Here is a 24,596-nt window from a genome sequence, read left to right as displayed (position 1 = left end):
CACAAGCTTACACATCACATACCATATTTTTTTTTTTTTTTTAATTTTTTTTTTTAAATTTTTTTTAGTTTTATTATTTTTAAACAATTGAATTCTATTCATCATTCATATATCACACATTTGATAAGAGAAAAAAATTAAAAAAATATAAAAAATATGATGTGTGGTGTATGAGGCTTATGAATATAATTTTTTATAAATATAATGGACTTTACAACACAATGCAATGATAAAGTTTTATGTCTCGTTTTTGAGATGAGATGAGTTGAGATTAAAATTAAAAATTAAATAATATTGTTAGAATATATCTTATTAATATTATTTTTGCCTTGGAATTAGAAAAAATTAAATTATTTATTTTATTAATTATTTTATGTGAAAATTTAAAAAAATTATAATAATTATATGAGATTAATTGAAAAAATTTATGAAAACAAAGGAGAACTTAACCTTTAATATTTATTTTGCTTTCTGTGGCAAATCAAAAAGAAAAGAAAGGCATCAACGTGTTGGCAATAAAGACAAAAACCATTCATCTTCTGTTTATCTGCTTGTTTTTGGGTGCGTGGAATTTATTTAACGACAAACCAAAAAAAGGATGAGGATGAAAGTTTTCATGATTCTTGGTCAATAATCAAACTTGAACGCTGCTTTTTTCAAAGTTCTGGAAACTCAAGAAGTCTATCATGATTACAAAAAACATTTTTCATATTGTAATTATTTTCCTTCAAAACCAAACAAGAATTTCTATCATGATTCTGGAACTCCAATTGACTTTGTGGGATTAGAAGGAAAAATAACGAACAAGACAGAGAGGTTGGAAGATGATCTTGAATGGCTATTGAAAGCATAATTGACTCATTCAACATGCATATATGCCATGAATCTCCACAACCAATTTTGTTGAATTTTTTTTTTTATATATATATATATATATATATATATACATATAGATTTTTCGTCACTGATAATGGCTCTACGCAATCTTTTCTATTTTCCCCAGAAAGTGAAGATTATGAAAAACACGCAAAGCTTACATGACTTGTTCTGCAAGCACTTGACATTCCTTTCCATTCACGATTAATGCTAAATAAGTTTTTTTTTTTTTTAAAAAAAAGGGAAAGAAGCTGATAATTTATTATCTCTGGAATTAATAATGAGAAAAATATTAGTGGATAAATAAATTTTCAAGACAAGTTAACTAATTATAGACTTAGGTTTCGTTTGGTTGATGAACTTCTCTCAACTCATCTCAATTCATCATTACAACTTTTTCAAATTCCAACACAAAATATAATAAACAATTTAACTTTTTCAAATCTCAAAATAATAATAATATTAAAAAATAATATTCTAACAATATTTTATCATCTCAACTCAACTCACTTCAACATCCAAACACAACCTTATAGTGTAGATCAAGAGTTAAAAAGTCTTCATCTCTTAACAATCAACCGAAAAGTACAGTTTCTGATAACTAATCATTTAATTTTTTTTTAAAAAAAAATTAACATTTAATATTTTTTAAATCTAAATGAAAAATCCAAAGATCTATGGCTAAATAAAAAGAAAGATTTTATTTTTAAGTCGGTAGAGCATATCATTAAAATTCTTACATGATATATTTTGATTTAAAATTTGAATCTTACAAATCAAATCTTATCATTTCGTCAAGATCATTTAGATCAATTGACAGCACCTTAATTTTTTATTAAGAAAATTAAGGATCGAATCTCCCTCTCCATGTATAAAAAAATCTTACTATTTTTTTTAAACAAAAATCTTACCATTTAAATAATGTTGATGATACGCTTTATATATCGATTTGATAATAGAATAATCAAACTAAAATGAATAAGGAAAACATTACTCCTATCGAGATGTCCATCGACATTTTGTATCGATCTTATTTTTATTTTTTTACTTAATAATTAATGAAATATTTTTTAATTAATTTATATTTAAAAAAAATATTTAAAGGAGTTTTAAAATGTTTATAAAGAAAATGTTTACAAGTAGACGTAGCATCATCCAAGATTCCAAAGAATAATGCACTAAATGATTTATAGATGAATAAAAAATATAAAAATGATGAAAAATAAAAAAATCTTACTCATTATCTTAGACACTATACAAGATTATTTATTTATTTTTATTTTTTTCTTAATAAATATGTGATATAGTGATGATGAGTAGAAGAAATCAATTACTTTAACAAAAAAAAAAAAAAAATCTGTGATACGTAATGTGAGATGATAAGTAATAAAATAAAATAAAAAAATAATACTATATACAATTGTGTAGTGTATAAAAATTTCAAAATTATTTTGAAAAAAAACAGAAATTATTATTAAAAAATTATTATTATTTTTATAAATTTCATATTTATTCAATTTTTTTAAAAAAAAATTATGCAGTGTCTGTTAATATCCTTACTTAAAAAAAAATAAATTTCATATTTATTCAATTTTTTTTTAAAAAAATTATGCAGTGTCTGTTAATATCCTTACTTAAAAAAAAATAAATTTCATATTTATTCAATTTTTTTTAAAAAAAATTATGCAGTGTCTGTTAATATCCTTACTTAAAAAAAAAAAAAAAAGGAAAAGAAAATGGAGTGAGACAGAGCACATCCTATTCCCTATTACATCCTTCGATTTCGCGTCAACGTCCTTTTCAGTTAAATAAAGGAGGTGCGAATTAAATTCAGATTTTCTCCTCTACCTCCCACCCCTTTCAATTCCATTACGTCTCTCTCTCTCTCTCTCACACATACACACAAATCAAGATTGTAAAACTCGTATATCAAATGCCTTGTCTTAGATCTATCTCTTGTCTTTGTTGAATCTATCGTATAGAATTGGCACTTTTTAGATCTAAATAAGAAAGAAGACGAATAATCAGAAGCCGAAGCAGAGGAGGAGGAAATGGACAATGGGGATATTGAGAGCGCCGATGAAGAGTTCCCGGGTCGAATAAGCGGGCGCAAGTACCGGCCTGTTGTGGCCAATGATCGCGCCGTGCTCCAGATGTCTTCCATGGATCCTGGGTCCTCCTCCTCCTCCTCCGCCACCGCCCCCGCCACCTTCTCAAATCACCAAGCTTCCCTCAAGTACATCCCCCCCTCTCTCCCCATGTATACATTTTCTATAAATGTTTTTCTTGATTTCATTGGTGTTAGAATTCTGAGTGAAAAGAAGTTGCAATGCACTTGTCTCCCTAATGTTTTATGAAGTTCAAGCAACTGTGTAGGATGGGACTGTTGTCTTTCATTTTATTTCTTCATGCTTTGAGTCTTAATCACTGCTTAGATTACTTCCTTTGTATTATTATCTCTTTCAATGCTCTCGTGAAGTAAGTGAATCTTTTGGTTCCGCTTGAAATAAAAAGATTGTATTGGCCTTAAGATAGGTGGTATAAACACGTTATTGCGCGGGCCTTACTGATTATATTTATTTATATGAAGTTTATAAGAAAACCTAACTTGTTAGAAGGACTTTAGATTTTGGTATGAACTCACATTTTTATTAGGAATATTCTGATTAGATTTCCGCTGTTCATGGAATCTAACAATAGTTCATGTCTATGTTATAATAATGATTTATACAACATTCCCTTGTTTTGTTTAGAAGATCTTCTTCCCCTCCTACGCATTGCCCCCAAGAGTGAGCCGAATGCTTCATTCCCTTTGTTATAGTATGTGAAAGTCCATTTTTCCACTTCCTGTAAACGCAGAAAAAGTTAAATGGTCAAGTCATGAATTTATTTTCTTTCCATTCATTCATGTTTTTGACAAGTCTTTACATTTCGTTCCATCTTTATTTAGTCATTCCTTTGCATTGTTTTCTCTGTACTTAGAAAAGGTAATTGAATCTTTTTACACATTTTGTTATTGATCTAGATGTATTAAAAAATAAACTGTGTATTTTTATCTACATTTGACACAAGAGAGCTCAAAGAACCTAAAGTACCAAATTTTGCCTAGAGTCTTGCTCAATCTCTTTGATCTGTTTGTGGCAGAAAAATTAAAGCGGGCACGCAGGCAACTGTGGATACCGATTTGAAAGAAGGGTCTTTGCCGACACATGAGCAAGCTAATGGACCACAGGGAGACTCGAAACTGGAATTGTTTGGTTTTGATTCTCTTGTCAATATTCTTGGTCTCAGGAGGTCTATTGCTGTGATTTTTCGTTAGTGTTACTGAATTTACTCCATCTCTTCGTTGAAAAATGTTACGATCCACTTTATATATTCCAGTATGACAGGGGAGCAGATTCCAGCACCTTCAAGTCCTAGAGATGGTGAGGATGTCGCTATTACCATTGGGCAGCCTAAGGTATATGATGGTTTGTTTAACATTCTGCTGTTTGCTTGCATAAGTTATTCTTCCATTTGTTGTGGTATACTTTTATTTTATTTTATTTGTTGATAGAAATGGTTTGTTCGTTCAATGATTTGAAATAAAAGCATCATGGTTGACAAAACGACAATCTCAAGAAGACTTGTGCTTTTAAATATCTTTTAACCCATGAAAGTTATGAATATCCTTCAAGGTTCTTACTGTGGTGTTAAATAAGAAAGTATGATATTGTCTTTTGTGTAATGTAAAAGACTGGTCACTTTTCCTTGAAATAGCCCACTTGTTTTTCGAGAAGAGATGGGAAACATGCACAATAGGTTAAATGCCAATAGAGACCTTTTCTTGGATGCTCGGTGCCAATAAAATAAAAAAATGCCAATAGAGACTCGTTTGGTGTAAGCTCAGAATTTTCATAAAGATTCAGTTTTGAGGCGTGGACCAGATGGGTATTGTTGTTGTCAAATGTTGTTGTTCTTTTGCTTGGAAATTGACTTTGGTTGTTAATGTTGTATCACATTGACCTTGGGCACTGCACTGTACCATATTTCTGATGCTTTTTTTTTTTTCTTCTGATGCAATTGTATGCAGCCTGCTGATCTCAAACTGGGTACTCTGATGGGTGTATTTGTCCCTTGCTTACAAAGCATACTGGGAATTATCTACTACATCCGATTTTCATGGTAATTCTTGTATTAGATGATATATCTTTTGTGCAATCATCACATTGTAATTTTAGTCATGTAAAGGGCATGCATGCAGTTATAAATCGAGAAAAAAATCCTTCTCAGTTGCTGATGCCGTTTCTAAAATTTGTACGATTTGATTGGTGTACGGTTTCCCAAGTGAAATGATCTTTTTTGACTCAAAATGTTTCATTGTTAATTGATTTAGTAAGTCAAAAGTTTAACTAAAAGCTGATAGTATGGAGCAATGTGGAGGTTTATCATGGCATGATTACTGTTTGTATGGACAGCAACAAACTTACTATTAAGGTCTAAGAGAATGAGGCGATGAAGATAATACAATAATAGGTAAAATGGCCTACACATTCAATTGAAAAGGTTCTTCGAGTTGTGTGCATTTCTCTATGTGATTGGTATCAAAACCTTTTGAAGTCATAATCAATGCTTCTCGTTGTTCTCCTGCTTCCTCATGTTACCGCCTTTTAATTCTCTGCCAAAGGTCAATATCATTAAACATTTCGAAAGCTTGAAGTTAAGTCCTTGTTTGGGTAACGAGATATTCTCAGATATTCTCAAAACTTCTCATAATTTCCTTCCCAAACATCACTTTGTCTAAAGCAATCAAGATGCAGATTTAAAGTAGTAGGGGCAAGGGCTTCAAAGGAGAAATAAATAGTACTTTAGAATTTAGAGTACTTTAAAATAAAACACTTCTATAGCCTTTTTTGATAATCTATGCATTTTATTTTATTTTTGATAAATATAATCAATGCATTTTATTAAGAGTGCAAATGAGTGTGACCCAAGTACACAAGTATACAGAAGGAAACACCAAATTAACAATAAGAAGAAAAGGATCTCAAGTCTTTAAAGTCTAGAAGTAAAGCTCAAAGAGGCCCTTTTTCCCAGTAACATGAGCCTTTCTCTCTCAGACACACACACACATGCACGCACACACCTAATTCAGTCTTTGTTAAGCCATTTATTTTGATGAAATAGCTTAATTTTCTCTCTGGATTGTTTTTTTGCCTCACAAATTGATAGTAACACCTTGAAGCTAAGTATTTGGAATTAACTGCAGTTGATGGGGGGTAATGGTGCTGCACATAGTTGAGAGAAGCTATGGTAGGGTCTGAGATGTTTCTTTAGTTTTATTTCTTATCTCAATTTCCTATACTGGCAAGTGTGGCGGGCCGTATCGAGAAGTTACAATGTGATTTTTTGTGGGGAGGCTTGGGGGAGGAGTTTAAGTTCCATTTAGTCAAGTGGGAGATGGTGTGTCATCCTATCTCTAGTGGCAGGTTGGGTATTAGAAATTTGAGGATGTTTAATCGGGCGTTACTTGGTAAATGGCTGTGGAGATATAACAAGGAACTAGAAGCCCTATGGAAAATGATGATCGAAAACAATTATGGTGGTTTAGAGGGGGGTTGGTGTACTAGAGAAGTTAGAGGAGCTTATGGAGTGGGGCTGTGGAAGCACATAAGAAGAGGGTGGGAGGTCTTCCATCGACACACTAGGCTTTAGTTGGGTGCAGGTTCCAGGATTAGATTCTGGAAGGATGCTTGGTGTGGTAACAATGCCCTACAAGTTTTGTTTCCATTACTTTTTCCAGATTGCAAATGCCAAAGATGTCACAGTGGCGGAGGTTATGAGGATCTTGGGAGGGCGTATTCATTGGAATATCAATTTCATAAGGGCGGCACAGGTTTGGGAGATGAGTAGTTTTGTAGATTTTTATAGTCGCATATATTCCATACAACTGAACATCCATCATGAAGATGGTTTGTGGTGGACACCTATAGGGAGAGGGGTGTATATTGTTTGTTCCTTTTATAAGGCTCTCACACAAGAACCTGATACATAGTTTCCTTGAAGAAGGCTTTGGCGGCACAAGGCACCCCCCAAAGCTTCATTTTTTGTGTGGACAGCTTACTTAGGCAAGATTCTCACTACGGATAATTTGAGAAAAAAGAGGGTAATCATTGCAGATTGGTGTTGCATGTGTAGAAGAGGGGGTGAGTCGGTGAATCATCTATTTTTACATTGTGAGTTAGCCAAGGTACTCTGGAATGAGGTGTTTAGTAGAATGGACCTAGCGTGGGTTATGCCGGAGACAATGGTGAAAACATTGGCGTGCTGGACTTCTATTCGAGGCATGCAACAGATCAAAGCGGTTTGGAAGATGATCCCTACCTGTATTATGTGGTGCTTGTGGCAGGAGTGCAACGAGCGGATGTTTGAAGACAAGGAGAGATTGATGGAGGAGCTAAAAGTTTTCTTTTTTAGAACTCTTTGTACTTGGGTCATTGCCGTGGACTTTAATGGCATGGACCTTCATGATTTCCTTGTTTCTAATGCGCCTACTTAGATAGGGCATATGAATTTTGTAATTGGCATTTTTGCCCATTATTTGATCAATAATACTTGTTTACTTAAAAAAAAAAAAAGATGTTTCTTTAGGTCAAATTAGCGTGGAGTGGCTGGTGGTGACTCTGGAAGCTTTGGTCCAGGCACAGGGTTTGATGGTGAGGACTTCCGGGGTTGGGAACACAGCAATCTTACCTTAGTGTTGTTCCATTTGTAGGGGAAGAACTACATACATGTATCTTTAGTTTTGTGATTGGTGTGCTACCTCCCTTTGAGCCAAATTTGGAAATTGCCAAATTAAAGTATAAGCTGTTACTCTACCAATATACGAACTTAGCTAACTGCAGATTAGGGCCAGAGTTTCCTTGCTTTTTTAGTGGTTTGACTATTAATGAAGGAAAATATTGAGAATCATGTGACTGTCATGCAAAGTCTACTATGATCCTGCAATCAAGCAGATCATGTGTGAGGTATAATTGTCTGAATTGCATATAGACCCTTTAAGGCCACTTGTAAATTCCCTAGGGGGTTGTATCAGAGATATATTTCTCATTCATTAGGACAAAAAATTTGTAAGCGAACAGAGGGCAACTCTCTTGGTTGTTTTCAGACACTTCTTTGAGAAGAAAGGGAAAAAAAGATAGAAACAGAAGTTAGACATTGTCTGTTACAGTGTCTTTGCAGCTCTCTCTCTCTCTCTCATCCCATCCCCCTTTCCCCTTTCTTCTTCCCTGCCTCACCCCTTTTAAAGAACTCATCATATGTTCATTATGGGTAATCTACCAGGTACATAAAATGTAACCTGCAATACTGAGTATTGATTTATTTTTGACTGGATGCTGATCGTTGTAACTTGTTTAGCTGTATCTTTACTGTAGCTTTTCGTAAGTGCCTGAATTTAATTTGTTGCCTTTTTCTTGTTAGATAAACTATATTGTAGTGATTTCTTTTTTCAAATTATGAGTTGCAGGATCGTTGGTATGGCTGGCATAGGCGAGTCTCTGTTGCTGGTATCTTTCTGTGGCTTGTGCACTTTTCTGACTGGAATATCACTGAGTGCTATTGCAACTAATGGTGCGATGAAGGTAGACGTTGTTTGCAAGCCACTTACTAGCTTTGGTTGTCTCTTATTGCTGTTGGGGTGATGACTATAAAGAAAAAAATTGTTAGCTCTTTTTTCTTACAAGCAAATGTGTTCATTAATCATGCTTTAGAAAAGCAAAGATTATCTCTTGGATGCCAGTAGATAGTTCATGACTAACATGTTATTATGCATATCAGGAATAAGTTGGGTAGTTTGTTATTCTTTGCTACACATTTACGAGGGAATTGGGATCTTGTCTTGATTGCCATTACATACAACTCACTCACTGATATGGGATTAAACTTGTGACTTGACCCTCCATCTCTCATTTATGGGAGATGGGATGCCATTTGGTCCTAGGATCATTACGACATTTTGGAAGAAGGAAAACACATTTATTCATTTTGTTGTAAGTATTTCAACTTTATTTTTTTTTTTTTTGATCGGTAAACAAATTTTTATTGATCAAAAGGGAGACATAGAGTGTCCAAGTACACGGGACATATACATGAACACGTTCACAATGTCTAGCTTAGAGATAAGTATTTCAACTTTATTAAAAAGCAGAAAGGGTAACGACCCAAGTACATGGGGTGTATACAAGAGATAGAGCCCAACTAGGAGGAATAGGGAGGATAAAGAGGCATAAGATTAAGATAAATAGAAAGGCAAGGACTTTTCCAGGCTGACATTTATCAAAATAGGCTTTGACATGAATTTAACTTTGTCCACCATTTTCTCGCAATCTTTGAGATTTCGAGCATTACATTCATTCCACATGCACCATGTCAAACATGATGGGACAATCCGCCAAGCTTCCATATTGCAATGATCAACATTTTGACTTCTCCAACACGTCAAACAACTCCACAACCCTTTGTGGAATCACCTAATCAACATCAAAGATGGAATACCGAGGCCGAAGCTGTTTGAACAACTTTTCAGTGCAGCTGCAAATAATCAACTGTTTCCTCGCTCTGTTTGCACATGCAGTGCCAATCCATCACCAAAATTATCCTTCTGATATCATCCATATTAAGGATCTCCCAATGAAACAGTCCATGCAAAGAATTCCACCCTCAATGGAGTTTTGTTCTGCCAGATACTTTCTAAGGAAAAGGGGTATTCACGGGGCGCAATGGCTGGTAAAAGGATCTTACCTCAAAACTTTTTTCTTCTAGATGGGACCCACCACATCTGATCCTCTCTACCACCTCTAAACCTAGTAGAGTATAAAAGGTTGAAGAATGAGGAAAAAACTACTGTTCCCAATGATGTGAATTTATGTTCCATTTGTCTTGTGTTGTTTGAAACTTGTCAGGAATTTTCTACTGATGCTTTATTATCCAGAAACCAGCTTTTAGAGGCTAATTGCGGCGCCATACGTAATGCCAAAATTTTATCTTAGCCCTATCTCCCACCTTAAATTTGATATAGCTAGAGAAAATCCCCCAGCCCTTCCTTATACCTTTCCACGCACTAACGCCACAAGGCCGAAGGCCCACTGATCTCATTAAAGCACCACCTGCCCCACATACTGCCATACTTGTCCGCCACCAATCGCCATGCTGCCTCCCTCTATGTGGCAAATCATCAGAGCTATTCTTCTATCAAAGCACAACACTAACAAATTTATGACTCGCAGCCCCCTCCTGAAGAAACCAGAGTATAAATATTATATCAATCGACTAGAATAAACTTTTAACTCTTCATCAATTCCACCCCATAAGGAATCCATTTGAAACATTTTTATAGGATTGGGCTCCCCATCTGGGTTGATTGGATAAAAGTATTTTGATGAAAGTTAGCTTGCCTTCTTTTGACAAATAGTCGCTTCCACCATACCAATCAACATTCCATCTTTTCAAGAATGTTATCCAAATAGATCTGGCCTTGAATGAAACCCTCAAAGGAAGTCGCAATTACTAATAGATAAAGCTGTCACCCCACAACCAAGAATTCTAGCCAATCTATTGATATATGCAATGGCTCCCACAAACACTGATTCTGATGTAGCCAGTTTAATTTTCAGACTTGAAACAGCTTCAAAACATAAGAAAAAATGCAGAGTATGATGGAAATGATCATGGTAATGCTTCATTATAGTGTTTATTGCACGTCGCATTTGGTAATGTGCCCATGGAATGAGAATTCACTTGCATTAAATTTTTTTTGTCGTGTCCTGTAAGTTATTTTGCCAAAATAGGTCACATTGGAAGTAATGTAAAGTGATCTTAGTTTGTTTGCTTTGCTTCTAGGGTGGGGGACCATACTATCTCATCGGTCGTGCCCTTGGTCCAGAAGTTGGAGTTAGCATTGGACTCTGTTTTTTCCTTGGGAATGCAGTTGCTGGAGCCCTGTGAGTGTATTATATGTAAATGCTATAACAGCATGATATATATGGTTGATGTCCTTTAGAACAATGTAGTTTAGACATGCCATAGATGGTTTATGCTGTTGATTGCTTTTGTATTATATGAGTGCAGTTCATTTGTTAACTTTTCCATTTCATGTACTTGTGGTTCCAGGTATGTGTTAGGAGCTGTTGAAACCTTTATGAAAGCTGTGCCAGCTGCTGGGATTTTTAGAGGTCACCATTGAGATTTTCCTCAGTTCTTAGTGTTTTTTGTAGATAATATTCTTGAGCCTGTTTGTTATTTCAAACCAATTGTTGAAAGGTGACGGTTTTGAGTAAGTTGGTTTTATATTCATTTCAGCAACTACAACTTCGGTAATAGTACCGTCATTGCAAACTCTGACCTTCTGGCCTGATGCCAGCATTGTTTTACACCAGCATGCATAGGTCCAGCATTTGCTCAGTAGCAGATGTGGTAAAAAGTTATATTGTTGGTATAGTGATAATTATGAGTCCTCTGTCTCCTCTCATTGACAGATGGAAAGATTGTTTACCATGTAACGGTTGTGCAATTCAGGTTGTTACAGAATTTTGACCTTGTGGAATTATGACCCAATATGTTTCATACTAAAGTTCTTCCTTCTATTCTGCACTGGTTAACCCTGTTGGCCAGAACAGAAAGTCTACTGTTTTGAAAAAAAATGAAACAAAAAACAAATGCAAAAGAACACATCTTCCACATTTTTTACCCCCTTGTGTGCGGAACAGCTTTGTGGAGTGTATTCTCCAGAACTATGCGCGTGTTTCCTTCCTATGAGATTCATTTCTGTTCGGTTGAATTGCTGACAGTTGTTTTTGGTAGTTTCTACTGATAAGCGAAGCATGCAAAGATATAAAAAAATTGTATATTGTACTAATTTTTCGTGTTGTCAATGCAGAGACCATCACAAATGTTAATGTCACAGCAGTTGAGCGAGTAGAAAGTCCAAGTTTACATGACTTGCAAATTTATGGGATTGTTGTGACTATTGTTCTATGCTTTATTGTATTTGGTGGTGTGAGGATGATCAATCGGGTAGCACCTGCTTTCCTTGTACCTGTTCTATTCTCGCTGTTCTGCATATTCATAGGGATCTTTTTGGCAAGGAAGGACAAACCTGCACGTGAGTGTATTTTATATTTTCATGTTTTATATATGACCTCTCTCTTTCATGTACATTTGATTTAACATTAAACTTTGTGCGACTTATTGCAAGAAGAATTTCAAACATGATGTGTAATGCTGTCAATTTCTTGTGGTCAAGAGCATCAATAGATGTGCCAAAGTACCTTTTGGTTGAATGCATTACGTGTCCTCTCCTGTTAGTCCTTTTTGGATCCACATCAATGTATAGAAATATTGAAGATGACCGATATGATGTACAGCTTGTGTGTGTGTCACCATGGATTTATCATGATATGTAGCACACTAGATACAAATTGGGAGCAATCCATTGTCATGTGGATGGTGCTCGAATGCGGTTAATGGGCCACTCAGAGTTGGGGTATGGAAAAACTTCATAGAGGATGGGGGAAATTCTCTAGGTCAACTACATACAAGTTGGGGGGGGGGGGGGTTTCAAGAATTAGTTTTTGGCATGATGTATAGTGCGGAGATCAAGCCATGAAGGAAATATATCCAGAACTATTCAAAATATCTGTTTGTAGGGAGACCTTAATAGCTGATATGTACCGAATCAATAGTGGTAGTCAACATTGGAGCATAACCTTTTTATCGGTAACATTGGAGTATAACCTTTATTAGACCAGTGCAGATTGGGAAGTGGAATCATTCTCTTCGATTCTCTACATCCCATATTTTTCTGAGAAAAGGAAGGCTGCTAGCATCAATTGGTGTGGATTCATTTAAAAACAGAAAGTTTGGGGTTCGATCTTTCTATCAAATAGTGCATCCCATGGCTGAACATTCTTTCCTTGGAAAAGCAGTTAGCTGAATAAGTATCGAGAGAGTGCTACTGGAGCTAAAAAATGTGGTCTATATGGATACAATTATGTATGGAATGGTTCTGATGTGCTTAAGTTAATTTTGAACACCCACAACTTTAAAAGAATGGTCAACCACCCACAGCACTACTAGATTTTTTACTCTCTTGTTCTCTTTCCTCTTCTTAGATAGGCATCCTTTTGCACTTTAATGAAATTCAATATTATTAATTTCAAAAAAAAAAAAGAAAAAAAAAAGAAAAGAAAAAGATATCCATCATCGTGCCTCTGTTTGAGTCAGTTTTAACTATTTGGATTTGAGAGATTAGATGTCGGTGTGTTCTCACACTGATACTCTTCATTTGAGAGATTCGAGATACTTGATGTCTCATCTTATGGTAGTATTGTGTGCCCTTTTGGGTTGAGATCTTCTGCATTGATTTTCCTGGTTTTTTTAAAGTATAGTATCTTTTGATTGAAAAAGTAACTGTGGGCGGTTTCTGTACCGCAATGATTGTATTGCAAGTTGCCTCTTCATTCTTGGTTCTATTTGGCCATATCGGCTTTAATGTGGAAGTTTCTATGGCATTTGGTTATCCACTTGGTTCACTCTAGGCCCTCACATAAGTACCCTACTGAGCCGAACCAACTCCTTTAGGGTCATCAAGCCAAGCTGGGGAGGAAGTCAGCTCAGAAGCTCGAGTTGGCCCTGTACTTTTTCCTTTCCTCCTTGATTCCTGGCTGTCACACATTATAAATCAAAAGGTTATTCCGACTATTGGATGGGGTACTTTTTTGACACTAACTCACCCAACCATCCAGCGCTTTTGATGGCATTTTATGAATTTTACTCATTCAATTTGTTCACATTGGTGGTTATATTACATTTCGACTTTGCAAATCTGGTTACTTTATAGGCAGATGTTCTGCTGATCAGGTCAGGTGAACTTTGGCCTTAGGTTAAACAAAGAATGGGTCTGTACTTTTAGTCTTAGACCATTTTGACATTTGTAAGCTTCACTATTACCGTTTATTATATACTTATTCTGTTAGTGCTGTATGTTGCCAATAGTGATCTGGAGTTGAGATTATAGCATTGCCTCTTTTTTTTTTTTTTTTCAAACAAGGCTCGTTCATTCAGATACTCTACATGAGTTTAACATTTATGTTTATACTTACAAAAAACTATGTACCTCTGCTCATCCTTGTATCCTTTTCTGCTTGTTCTGGAATCTTTTTGGTGGAGGTATCAAATAAAATTTTTTCTCTGGAAATTTGGTACAGTTGGAGTCACGGGCTTGAGTTTGGAAACCTTCAAAGAAAATTGGAGTCCAGGTTATCAGAATACTAATGATGCTGGTGTTCCTGATCCAGAAGGAAGTGTATACTGGAATTTCAAGTAAGCCTTGGCACTTTTATTTTTTGATGCCATTATAGCTTAGTCTGGAGTCATTGTTATGAGATATAGTCCTGGTGTGTAATACATCATTTATTGGTCTCATGCTATTATAACAAGAACAATTTCAGATTTTCTCTGCTCTAGGCTTTGGTAAATTGCAGGGCCTCCAGAATACAGATCCTTAGTCATAGGTTGATGGTTCAATGGCTCATCTCTGTTAGAAATTTATCTACATGTCACATGATTAGCCTAAGCAAGGTTGGACTTCTCATTGATGTATTGTTTCATCAAGATTGAGTTCAAATTAGGACTGTTCATCCAGGCCGGGTTTTTTCTTGGCCCGGTCTGGAACCCTGATAACCGGGTTCTGGCCCGGAACAGACCCGGGCTGGTACCTGCATAGAAAAACCCGGGTACACCCAGTCCGGGTACCGGGTTTAAAACCCGGTACTTTTTTTTTTTTTTCACTCTTGGTTTGAATGTTTTGATGTTTTTTACTAGGTGTATTCTCTTGTATACTTACTGTGTACTTGGGCTATACCTATTTCAATATTAATGAAATATCTTCTTACTTATAAAAAAATTAGATTTTATTGTCCATTAAGTAGCTTGGCTAGTTGTTGATTTTTCTAACGTATATTTTTCTTACTTTTTTCAGTGCATTGGTTGGTCTTTTTTTCCCTGCTGTAACGGGAATTATGGCAGGTTCAAATCGATCAGCTTCACTGAAAGATACTCAGCGTTCAATTCCCGTAGGGACATTGGCTGCCACACTAACAACTACCGTGTTGTATCTAGTTTCTGTATTGTTATTTGGAGCCCTTGCTACCAGAAAGAAGCTATTGGCGGACAGGTATATTATTTGTTTTAACCTTTTGCTTTAAGTTACATATATATATTTTTTTTCTTTCTTTTCATTTTTTCTCCCTCCTGCGAAGCTTTAGATTTTTAGGAATCTCATTTAGGTTGTTACATATTTTGCATATTTTCTTGTTTTCTGCCAGTTTTATTGAGTAATGGGTCTAAGTTATAAGGCTCGTACCTTCTGAGACCATCTGCTTTTATATTTTTCATGTACTAAGAAATGGGTAGGAATGAAGCTAATGGTCTTTGGACCAGTTGACATCTTGTTCCCCTATGCACCAAGAGATGGAGGGTGAGGTCATGGGTGCAATTCTATATGTGTGCTTGAATTTTTGTCTGTGAGGAAAGAAGAAACTTTAACGAAACTATAAAGAAACTTTGAAGTTCTCTATTGCTAATTAGTAGTTCTTCAAATGTTGCAATGCATTATTGTCTTTTTTGCCCATAAGTTTGGCCTCGGATTGAAATCCTTTTACTTCATAACTCCATGAGAAATATGTAACCAACTGTTGTGGAGTATGTTTTATGGGATTTCTTTAAACCAATAATGGTAATGATATTTTATTGTGCTCTGGCATGTGGGGGGATAATTTGTACAAAGAATTGACGGTCTTGCATGCACCAGTGTGCAGTGGATAACCATTTTGGTTGTGAAAAGAGAGTGATCGCTCCATTCTCAAAGGGATTCATGACTGCATCCAAATTTAAAGTCCTGAAATTTTTGAAAAGATTGATGAAAAGCACAGAAAAAAGGTAATAGGAAAATAAAAAATGAGAAGTGAAGTAGATGAACTAGACTGCTAGAATTTGAAGAGGATCACTTGCTTTATTCTTAATGCCATGTCAGAGTTTGACATCCACGAGAAGAACTGAAGTCTTATGATAGAATTGAATGAAAACGAGAAAGTGGAAGATTTACTACTTAAAAGCCCCTCATTACTTATTTTTTCTATAAAAAGAGCTCTTGTGAGTTTTCCTTCCTTTTCTTCATCATTGTTTGCAAAGTCCTTTGAGTTAATAGAAGCTGTCAGGTTCAATTTTTTTAAATTAGAAAAAACTAAGTACTTGGATCTCTTGTATACGTCCTATGTACATAGACAATGCCTTATTCTTTTAATATTAATAGAACTTTTACTATAAAAAAATTAGTTGGAATAACTACGAAGAGTATATGAACTAACTGGAGGATTTTTTATGGAAAGTTTTTTTTTTTTTTTGAAGATAGGCTTCTGCTATTGTATTCAATGGGATGAGTATTCATGATTTTCTATCATCCATTTTTAGCTCCTAACTTGTAACTAGGTGTTCTCTATTGTATACATCTATTACTAGTTCTAATAAAATTTATTTTTATCTATCAACAAATTTTTTTCATGGAATAATCTTTGGAACATTGTAGAATAAACTGTCTTCAATAGGGATATCACAAAGACTAACATTCAACCTGAAATACTTCAAGAATTATACGTAACTACAGTAAGTTAAAAGATAATCAAAAGCCCAAGTTAGGTTGAAGACATTTTGATTAGTTAATGTATTTAAAAATAGTTGGAATAGCTTCAGATGGCGTCTTGTTGTTTCTAAACTGTAGTCTGAAACACTTACAAAAAAACTGTAGTCTGAAATTAGTAATTGTCAGTCTGGAATAGCTGTTATTCATTGATGTAGGGGTCTAGGGGTTTAAGCTGCTTAATTAGTAATTGTCAGTCCTGTTATACATAAATTTTTTTTGATAAGTAGTCCTGTTATACATAAATTGATGTATAAGTGATTTCTTGGTCAATAAATTTATTTTGGTATCTGTCTTGCATCGGTTTTGATTTGATTGTAGCCAGTATCTATCCAGGTTCTAATTTCTTTCTTTCTTTCTTTTTTTTACCCAATGGGTATGCTCAAAGAAAATGTTTTCATGAATATTGGTTTAGTAATAGACTCCTTTAATTGCATGAAAGCTGAAATGAAATTTTTACGCAGGCTTCTTACGGCTACAGTTGCTTGGCCTTTCCCAGCCATCATTTACATTGGAATCATTCTTTCAACGTTAGGAGCTGCTCTTCAGAGCCTGACAGGTGCCCCACGCCTTCTTGCAGCAATAGCCAATGATGACATCCTGCCTATTCTTAACTACTTCAAGGTTGCAGATGGCAGTGAGCCTCACATTGCTACCCTTTTTACCGCGTTCATCTGTATTGGGTGTGTCGTAATTGGGAACCTGGATCTTATCACACCAACTGTAACTATGTTTTTCCTTCTGTGTTATGCGGGTGTGAACTTATCTTGCTTCCTTCTGGATCTTCTGGACGCTCCCAGCTGGCGTCCTCGATGGAAATTTCACCACTGGAGCCTCTCACTTCTTGGAGCATCACTTTCTATCGGCATGTTTCCTTGTCACGTATCTCATTCCTAATTTGTTTTCAATTATTGTTTGTTCTGTTCTTAAATGAAGTTTTGGCAAAACAAAATCCAGTGAAATCATTGGCAAGAGAGGACCTAGGTGGTGGCTTTCAAGCCTATTACGTTCTAATTGTAACTTATGTTATTGAGGTGCACGCACAGGGAGGGATCTTCTTCACTTTAATATGCCTATTTGCCGAATATGTTCAGATATGTTCCCATATTTGCAACAGATGATATCAGAAACATGATCTCATGTCCATTTATTTAAGGGCTTGGATGAAGTGTAGTGTAGGAATTTCTAGGGGATTTGCAAGCATATGAAACGAAATGATGTTCAAGACTGAGTAAATCATTGGGAGTGATTAAATGATGGGTCTTATGTCTTTAGAAATGACGAAAATCTTGGACTTGTCTTTTGAGTGATGGATGTTAGTGGGTGGATTGGATGAATTTTCATGGCTGAGCAATATGATTTTTAAAAATGCCACAAAATGTTTAAACTCATTTATCATTTGTTGGATAACTTTGATGCATCTGTGGGGTTTCTTCTCTGGGGAATGCTAGTTATGCTTGGGTGCCCTGGTCATGCCCACATTTCTGTGCATGTGTGTAGCAAGTGCCAATATAATATCCTCTGATCATCATGTTAATGTGCTGTTTTTGTTTTGCATGCAGTGATAATGTTCTTAATCTCTTGGTCATTCACCATAGTGTCCCTAGCCCTCGCAAGCCTTATATATTACTATGTGAGCATTAAAGGAAAGGCTGGGGACTGGGGTGATGGTTTCAAGAGTGCATATTTCCAGCTAGCTCTTCGCAGTCTTCGATCATTAGGAGGTGCGTATACTTCCAAAATGATTCTACCTAGACTTATTATTCCTGATCTATTGTTTCCTCATCTGATTGAATTGTGAAGATACTGTGTGCCGTTTGCTTTGAAATTGCACGGGGCCTTCACTGCTTGGTCCAAGTATGTTTGTATCATGGATGTACACGTGTATATTGAAATTTTGTAATAATTGCAGCAAACCAAGTGCACCCAAAGAATTGGTATCCAATCCCCCTGGTGTTCTGCAGGCCGTGGGGGAAACTGCCAGAAAACGTACCCTGCCATCCAAAACTTGCTGACTTTGCAAACTGCATGAAGAAAAAGGGTCGTGGAATGTCTATCTTTTTCTCCATACTTGATGGAGACTATCATGAACTTGCTGAAGATGCCAAGGCCGCCTGCAAGCAGCTAGGTGCCTACATTGACTATAAGCGTTGTGAAGGTGTAGCAGAGATAGTTGTAGCACCTAATATGTCAGAGGGCTTCCGTGGTATTGTCCAAACCATGGGCCTTGGTAATCTCAAGCCAAACATTGTGGTGATGCGTTACCCAGAAATATGGCGTCGTGAAAACTTAACTGAAATACCTGCCACCTTTGTTGGAATAATAAATGATTGTATTGTTGCAAACAAGGCAGTTGTTATTGTTAAAGGTCTTGACGAGTGGCCCAACGAGTATCAGAGACAGTATGGTACGATAGATTTGTATTGGATCGTGAGAGATGGCGGTCTCATGCTTCTCCTCTCTCAGCTCCTTCTTACCAAGGAGACCTTTGAGAGTTGTAAAATTCAAGTCTTTTGCATTGCAGAGGAGGATTCTGATGCAGAGGGGCTCAAGGCTGACGTGAAGAAGTTTCTGTATGATCTTCGGATGCAAGCTGAGGTGATTGTTGTAACGATGAAATCATGGGATGCACAAGTAGAGAGTGGGTCGCAGCAAGATGAATCATTAGATGCATTTACTGCTGCGCAGCATCGAATTACTCGATACTTATCTGAGATGAAGGAGGCATCCGAGAGAGAAGGAACTTCACTGATGGCAGATGGAAAGGCCGTTGTTGTGAATGAGCAGCAGGTGGAGAAGTTTCTTTACACCACTCTGAAGTTGAATTCAACAATACTGAGATACTCGAGAATGGCTGCAGTTGTGCTTGTGAGCCTACCACCACCTCCAGTGAACCACCCGGCATATTTCTACATGGAGTACATGGATTTGTTGGTGGAGAATGTCCAGAGGCTTTTGATGGTAAGAGGATACCGCAAAGATGTTGTAACTCTGTTCACATAGTTGTCAATGGGGTGGTGCATTCCTGGATGGTAATCACTTATTGTTTATATTTTTTCTTCTTTACCCACCCTTTCTTCTTTAATTTTTGTAGTTTCAACGTTACATTCATTCTTTCTAACGTCTTGGTGCTAATACCGGCGTTTCGTTCTTTTCACTAATGTAGAGTTTCTGGAATCACATGGTCCTTTTGGGGGAGTCCATAAGTTCAGTATACATAGTTTAGACTCTAGAATCAAACTTGTATTTTTTTTTATTTTTTGGGTCAGTGAAATGAGATCGGAGCTTCTTTTTGTTTATTTTCCTAGGCGGGTCTCACGCTTACACTTCTTTTGATACAAAGATGTTTCTCTTAACATGGAGACAATTTTAATGGAGAACGGTTGGTTCACTCTCTCTTGACATAAATACAAATATCCAGCTTTGGCGTTTATAATACCGACGGAATCTTGTTCATTTTCGCCAGCTTTGGCGTTTATCTATTTGATAGGAACCACTGCATAAATAATATTTACAATTATAGAGATTCATGTAAAAAAATGTCGCACACTCATTTTTAAAAAAATGAGTAAATATGAGATTCATGTAAAAAAATTAATTTTTTAATAATAAATTTTATTTTTTTAAAAGAAGTGCGTGAGACTTGTATAAGATGTGACTGTATTAAGAATTAGTTGAATAAATAATCCCAATTTATTATAATATATAATTTTGGAGGAAGTATGAAGTTTCGTTCCTATTATCCAGGGCATCCCCAAGCCTGCCATTAGGGGTGTTCAACCGGATCTAGATTCGGATATCCGGCCATATTCGGATCTGGATGCTAAAATTTGGGTGGTTAATTCGGGTGGATAATCGGATTCAATCCAGATATTTAAAAAAATTATAATATGCTTAAATGAAACACATCGTTTCCCTCTAACTAAACAAATTGTTTCGTTCAAGACGACACACGAAGAGTACTGCCTCTCCCCCATCTCTTTCTCCCCTTCGTTCTCTTCCCTCCTCCACACAGACTGCCCTTCATGTTCCCCTTCTAGACCATAAAATTCAATTAGAGCTTGATAAAAAAGGAGAGGCCTGAACAATCACCCAAGAATAATATGCCAGATTTTTCTGGTCTAATTATTAGGAAATTCATTGTACATTCACTTCCTGATATAGTTTCTGAGTTTTCCTGGAAATTAGAGTTGGTAAAGTGAGTATTTGGTTCAAAGATTGGTCGAGTGTGGGCTTTCTAAGTTTTTAAAAGTCAAGGTTCTTTTATATTTCAGCCTCAATATGAAGTAAAGAAAATTGTAACCCTACCGAACCCATTATGCACAAATATGTTCTTTGGTTTTTCCTGGCTTCAGTGCAACAACCCACTGACGACAAGCATCGAATCTCTGCTAAAGCCAGTATGAAGACAGTGAAAGCTCAGCCGGGTAATACAGCGAAGAAAAACTCAGCCTAATACGACAATGAAGATAGCTTAGTCAAATACCCACGAAGATCCAATTGAGATTAGTATTTGATTGAGAAAAGAAAAGCAAAGATCTTACCAATGTCTGATGAAGCTCCAGTTCTTCCACCCACGAAGACAAAGAGCTCTGTCTTTCTTCATCGTCGTGTTCACTGTTTTCTATTTCTTCAATTTTCGTCCATTTTTTTTTTAATAAATCGGCTGACATGGCAAGCGGATTGCCCCTCGGTAACGCACAACGACTGTACGTAGACGAACTGAAATAATAATACATCACAACTAATTAATTAAAACATAAATTTACAAAGAACAAGAGAAGTTATTACAACTAATTAAACTAAAACATAAATTTACAAGAAATAAAATAAAAAATAATACATCACAACTAATTAACTAAAACATAAATTTACAAAGGACAAAAAAAAAAATAATACATCACAACTAATTAAACTAAAACATAAATTTACAAAGATAAAAATGTATTAGTCTTCACATCTTGAATCTGGAATTGGGGGGAAACATTGATTTCTTTCACCTTGATCTGGTGATGCCATTTTGAAAAATTTTCTACTGGACTGAGTCTCCATAAGCTACCAACAACATCAATTACAACGGATAAAACCTCACAAAGACACTATCTAGAACAGATATAAAAAATGGAAAATCATAACACTAGAAAAACATGCAAGGAGGTACTAGCTTCTGTTCCAAAACGCCAAACTTCTGAGTTTGTCTTGCATTAAAAGCCTTCAGCTCTTGCACCTCTCGAATTAACTACATGAACACCTAAGAATATATCATAAACGTGGTATACAAAACCAGACTCAACAACAACAGAGATGCCATGATCAGAATTTATAAATGTAGACAATTGACATCCTCGAGTACCTGGGTTATGGTGGACTGACACTCAGATGATGAATGAGGATTACCTTCTTTCTTCTCTTCTACACAAGATGATCATGGATGGGGGTTCTCTTCATTTTTCTCATGCACACCAAATGACGAGTGAGGATTATCCTATTATTCTCTTCTACACCTTTTGGCTTCCCATGAAAGCCTTTGTCTTTCAATTGAATACCATTCGTGAAGGCAACATCTTCCATATAACCCGACACAGGCAAGTCTTGATGTTCATGGCAAAGAGTTAATTCTTTCAGTTTAGTTAATATAACTTTGACTAAACTGAAATGCACAAAGCACAAAGCAGTTTTATATATGTGAAAATTCTTAACCACAATATCAATTCCAATGAATTATTACAAAAATAAAGGGAACCTTTAGAAATAGAGGGTTAAGTTGAAGTTGAAGTTGCTTAAGTTGCTGAAGTTGAAGAAAGAAGATTACCTTAAGCTTGGAAAGACTTGCTATGGGTGATAAGGGAGAAGACACATGGGATTAGTATAATTAATGGGTTTGACACAACTGGAAAGAGTTTGTTAATGATTAGTGACATTGAAAAAGCTTCCCAACCCCTTCTTTTCCTTCAACTCTTATGTGTCTATTTTCTCTTGAAACAAACAAAAGCTATACATACCTAAAAGCAGTGTCTGGATGCACTTTGTTTGACAACTAACATAAATAAAGCAGAAAGTATTCCATAAAACATTATATATATTGAAATTCTAGCAGTTTTCATTTTATGTGTTGAAAATATGTTTAACTTGGTTCCTGACCTAAAAGCCAAAAGGGTTAGTTTAGCTTAAGAAGCCATAGCATAAGCAAGGCCATGTGTATGAATTGCTGCTTGGCTTTAATAATGTTGACAAAACTGGGCACATTTTGGATCTTAGTTTGCAATCCAAAAGGTTGCTTTATTTTAATTTATTCTCATTGTTTCCATTTATTTTTCTTTTTTTATGTTGACTCCTGCTATTTTGTGACATGATACCTTTGAAAAACATTAAAACTAATACATAATTAAACTTTAAGCTGATCATGTCTTTTTTTTATATACGAAATGAATTAAGAAAATACGTGACAATTAATTAATGCATAATTATAATGACCCAATTGAAGTAGTTTCCTTTTATCACATCCATAAATATTCAATATATGGCACCAAAAATATATTGTTGTGGAGCAGAAATTGCTGCCAATATAGGGACTGTAATAGGTATTTGTTGGGTCTGAATTTTATGTGATAACGTCGCATAAAACGGTGATTAAAACTAAATCCCATGTGAAAAACAGAGTAAAGGAAAAAATCTACTAATAAGATATCGAAATAAACTTACAGAGCAAATGAAAAATAATACAAACCAAACAAATCTGAGCTTTTTCTGAAAAAAATCTCTAAGTACAAAGAAAGGTACCTTAAGAGCTTAGAGAGAGAGCCTTCGGTGGTAGCCTCCGCTTGTCTTACCTAGATGCGCAAAGCACTTCGAAATTTCTGTTTCTGTGTTTTGGTGAGGTTGAAAGATTTGAGAAAGAACAAAACCTTGAGAGAGAAGGCCAGAAGGGATTGGAGAAGACGAGAAAGCTGCAAACCCTAAGCGAGAGAGAAGGCGGATTCAAGATCGAGAGAGACGACGGATTCAAGAAGACGAGAAAGCAAACCCGAAGACAATTTCGACTGAAGACGAGAAAGGGGTGGGTTTTTTCATTTTAGAGGATCCGGTTACGGATAACTGGGTCACATAACCAGATCCGTAACCTGATCTTGAATCATTTTAACCCCCCGGGTGTAATCCGGGCATAGGCGGATAATCTCCCGGATGCACCCGGATTTTTGAGTTTCAGACCGGATTAAAAAAAAAACCGGTCCGGTTGAACACCCATACCTTCCATCCATATGCTCCTCACGATATTCCTCGAGAACATGATCCGTGCCACGTTTGGGAATGAAAGGGACCCATATAAGAGGGAGCCCCATTGGACTGCATTTTAATGTCACATTAAGAAAACAATGTCTTGTCTACAGGCCCCGCTGTTTTTGTCTCTTAGCTTGCATCCTCAATGGCACCTCAGCTGACAGCAGCATTCCTCTCTAATATTTTTGTTAGCAAGTCGTTTTAATACTTAATATATACATTTTATATATTATGTACACACACACAAACATTTAGCTTGTTTTAATTTTTAATTTATTGTTCTGGTCCATTCTAGAAAGGACTTGTTTGCTAGAGTTCAAACTCTTAAAGACAACATACATATTTAATATTTTTGACGTTGATTAAAAAAAAACTATATATTATTCAGAGTACACACCAACGAAGTCTTTAATTTCCACTCAATACAGTAGAAAGTATATCAAAATTGGTGGATTAACATGAAAAGTCAGTCATTCACATACCTCATACCCTGGAAAAGTATATCAAAACTCAGTGCGCTATTTAGCAATATCAACGAGGAACCCCCCAGGTCAAAGGTGTCCACTAAACTACACCGACTAGGACGTTGTCACTCTCAACTCCCTAGGCCTGCATATAATTAACCAAAAATCACTCAACTTCTTACTATTCATACAACCTCCACTCTCCACATTATTTTTAATTTTTATTATTTTTTTCTTTTATTAAA

At 35.8% G+C, this 24,596-nt stretch overlaps 1 protein-coding gene across 1 annotated transcript; it reads left to right on the top strand.

Moving 5' to 3' along the window:
* Window positions 1-2,711: 2,711 nt before the first annotated feature.
* Window positions 2,712-19,908, top strand: LOC108996537 (cation-chloride cotransporter 1-like). The gene is made up of 13 exons (XM_018972475.2): window positions 2,712-3,112; window positions 4,021-4,170; window positions 4,258-4,336; window positions 4,949-5,040; window positions 8,384-8,498; window positions 10,756-10,856; window positions 11,026-11,087; window positions 11,792-12,016; window positions 14,121-14,235; window positions 14,894-15,088; window positions 17,074-17,474; window positions 18,172-18,333; window positions 18,522-19,908. The coding sequence occupies exons 1-13, from the start codon at window positions 2,928-2,930 to the stop codon at window positions 19,610-19,612; spliced, it is 2,973 nt and encodes a 990-aa protein (XP_018828020.1). The 5' UTR covers window positions 2,712-2,927; the 3' UTR covers window positions 19,613-19,908.
* The last annotated feature ends 4,688 nt before the right edge of the window (window positions 19,909-24,596 follow it).

This window comes from Juglans regia, chromosome 3 (genome assembly GCF_001411555.2).
Source record: "Juglans regia cultivar Chandler chromosome 3, Walnut 2.0, whole genome shotgun sequence".
Taxonomy (NCBI): domain Eukaryota; kingdom Viridiplantae; phylum Streptophyta; class Magnoliopsida; order Fagales; family Juglandaceae; genus Juglans; species Juglans regia.
The sequence above is the reverse complement of the archived record's forward strand: the minus strand, read 5'-3'. Positions and strand labels throughout refer to the sequence as shown.

What these genes read in the sequence shown, in the direction of transcription:
- LOC108996537 (XM_018972475.2), top strand. Translation starts at nt 2,928, where the DNA reads ATGGACAATGGGGATATTGAGAGCGCCGATGAAGAGTTCCCGGGTCGA. An exon ending in AATATTCTTGGTCTCAGGAG is followed by an intron (nt 4,171 to 4,257) that starts GTCTATTGCTGT and finishes TATATATTCCAG; the next exon opens with TATGACAGGGGAGCAGATTC. An exon ending in AAGGAAGGACAAACCTGCAC is followed by an intron (nt 12,017 to 14,120) that starts GTGAGTGTATTT and finishes AATTTGGTACAG; the next exon opens with TTGGAGTCACGGGCTTGAGT.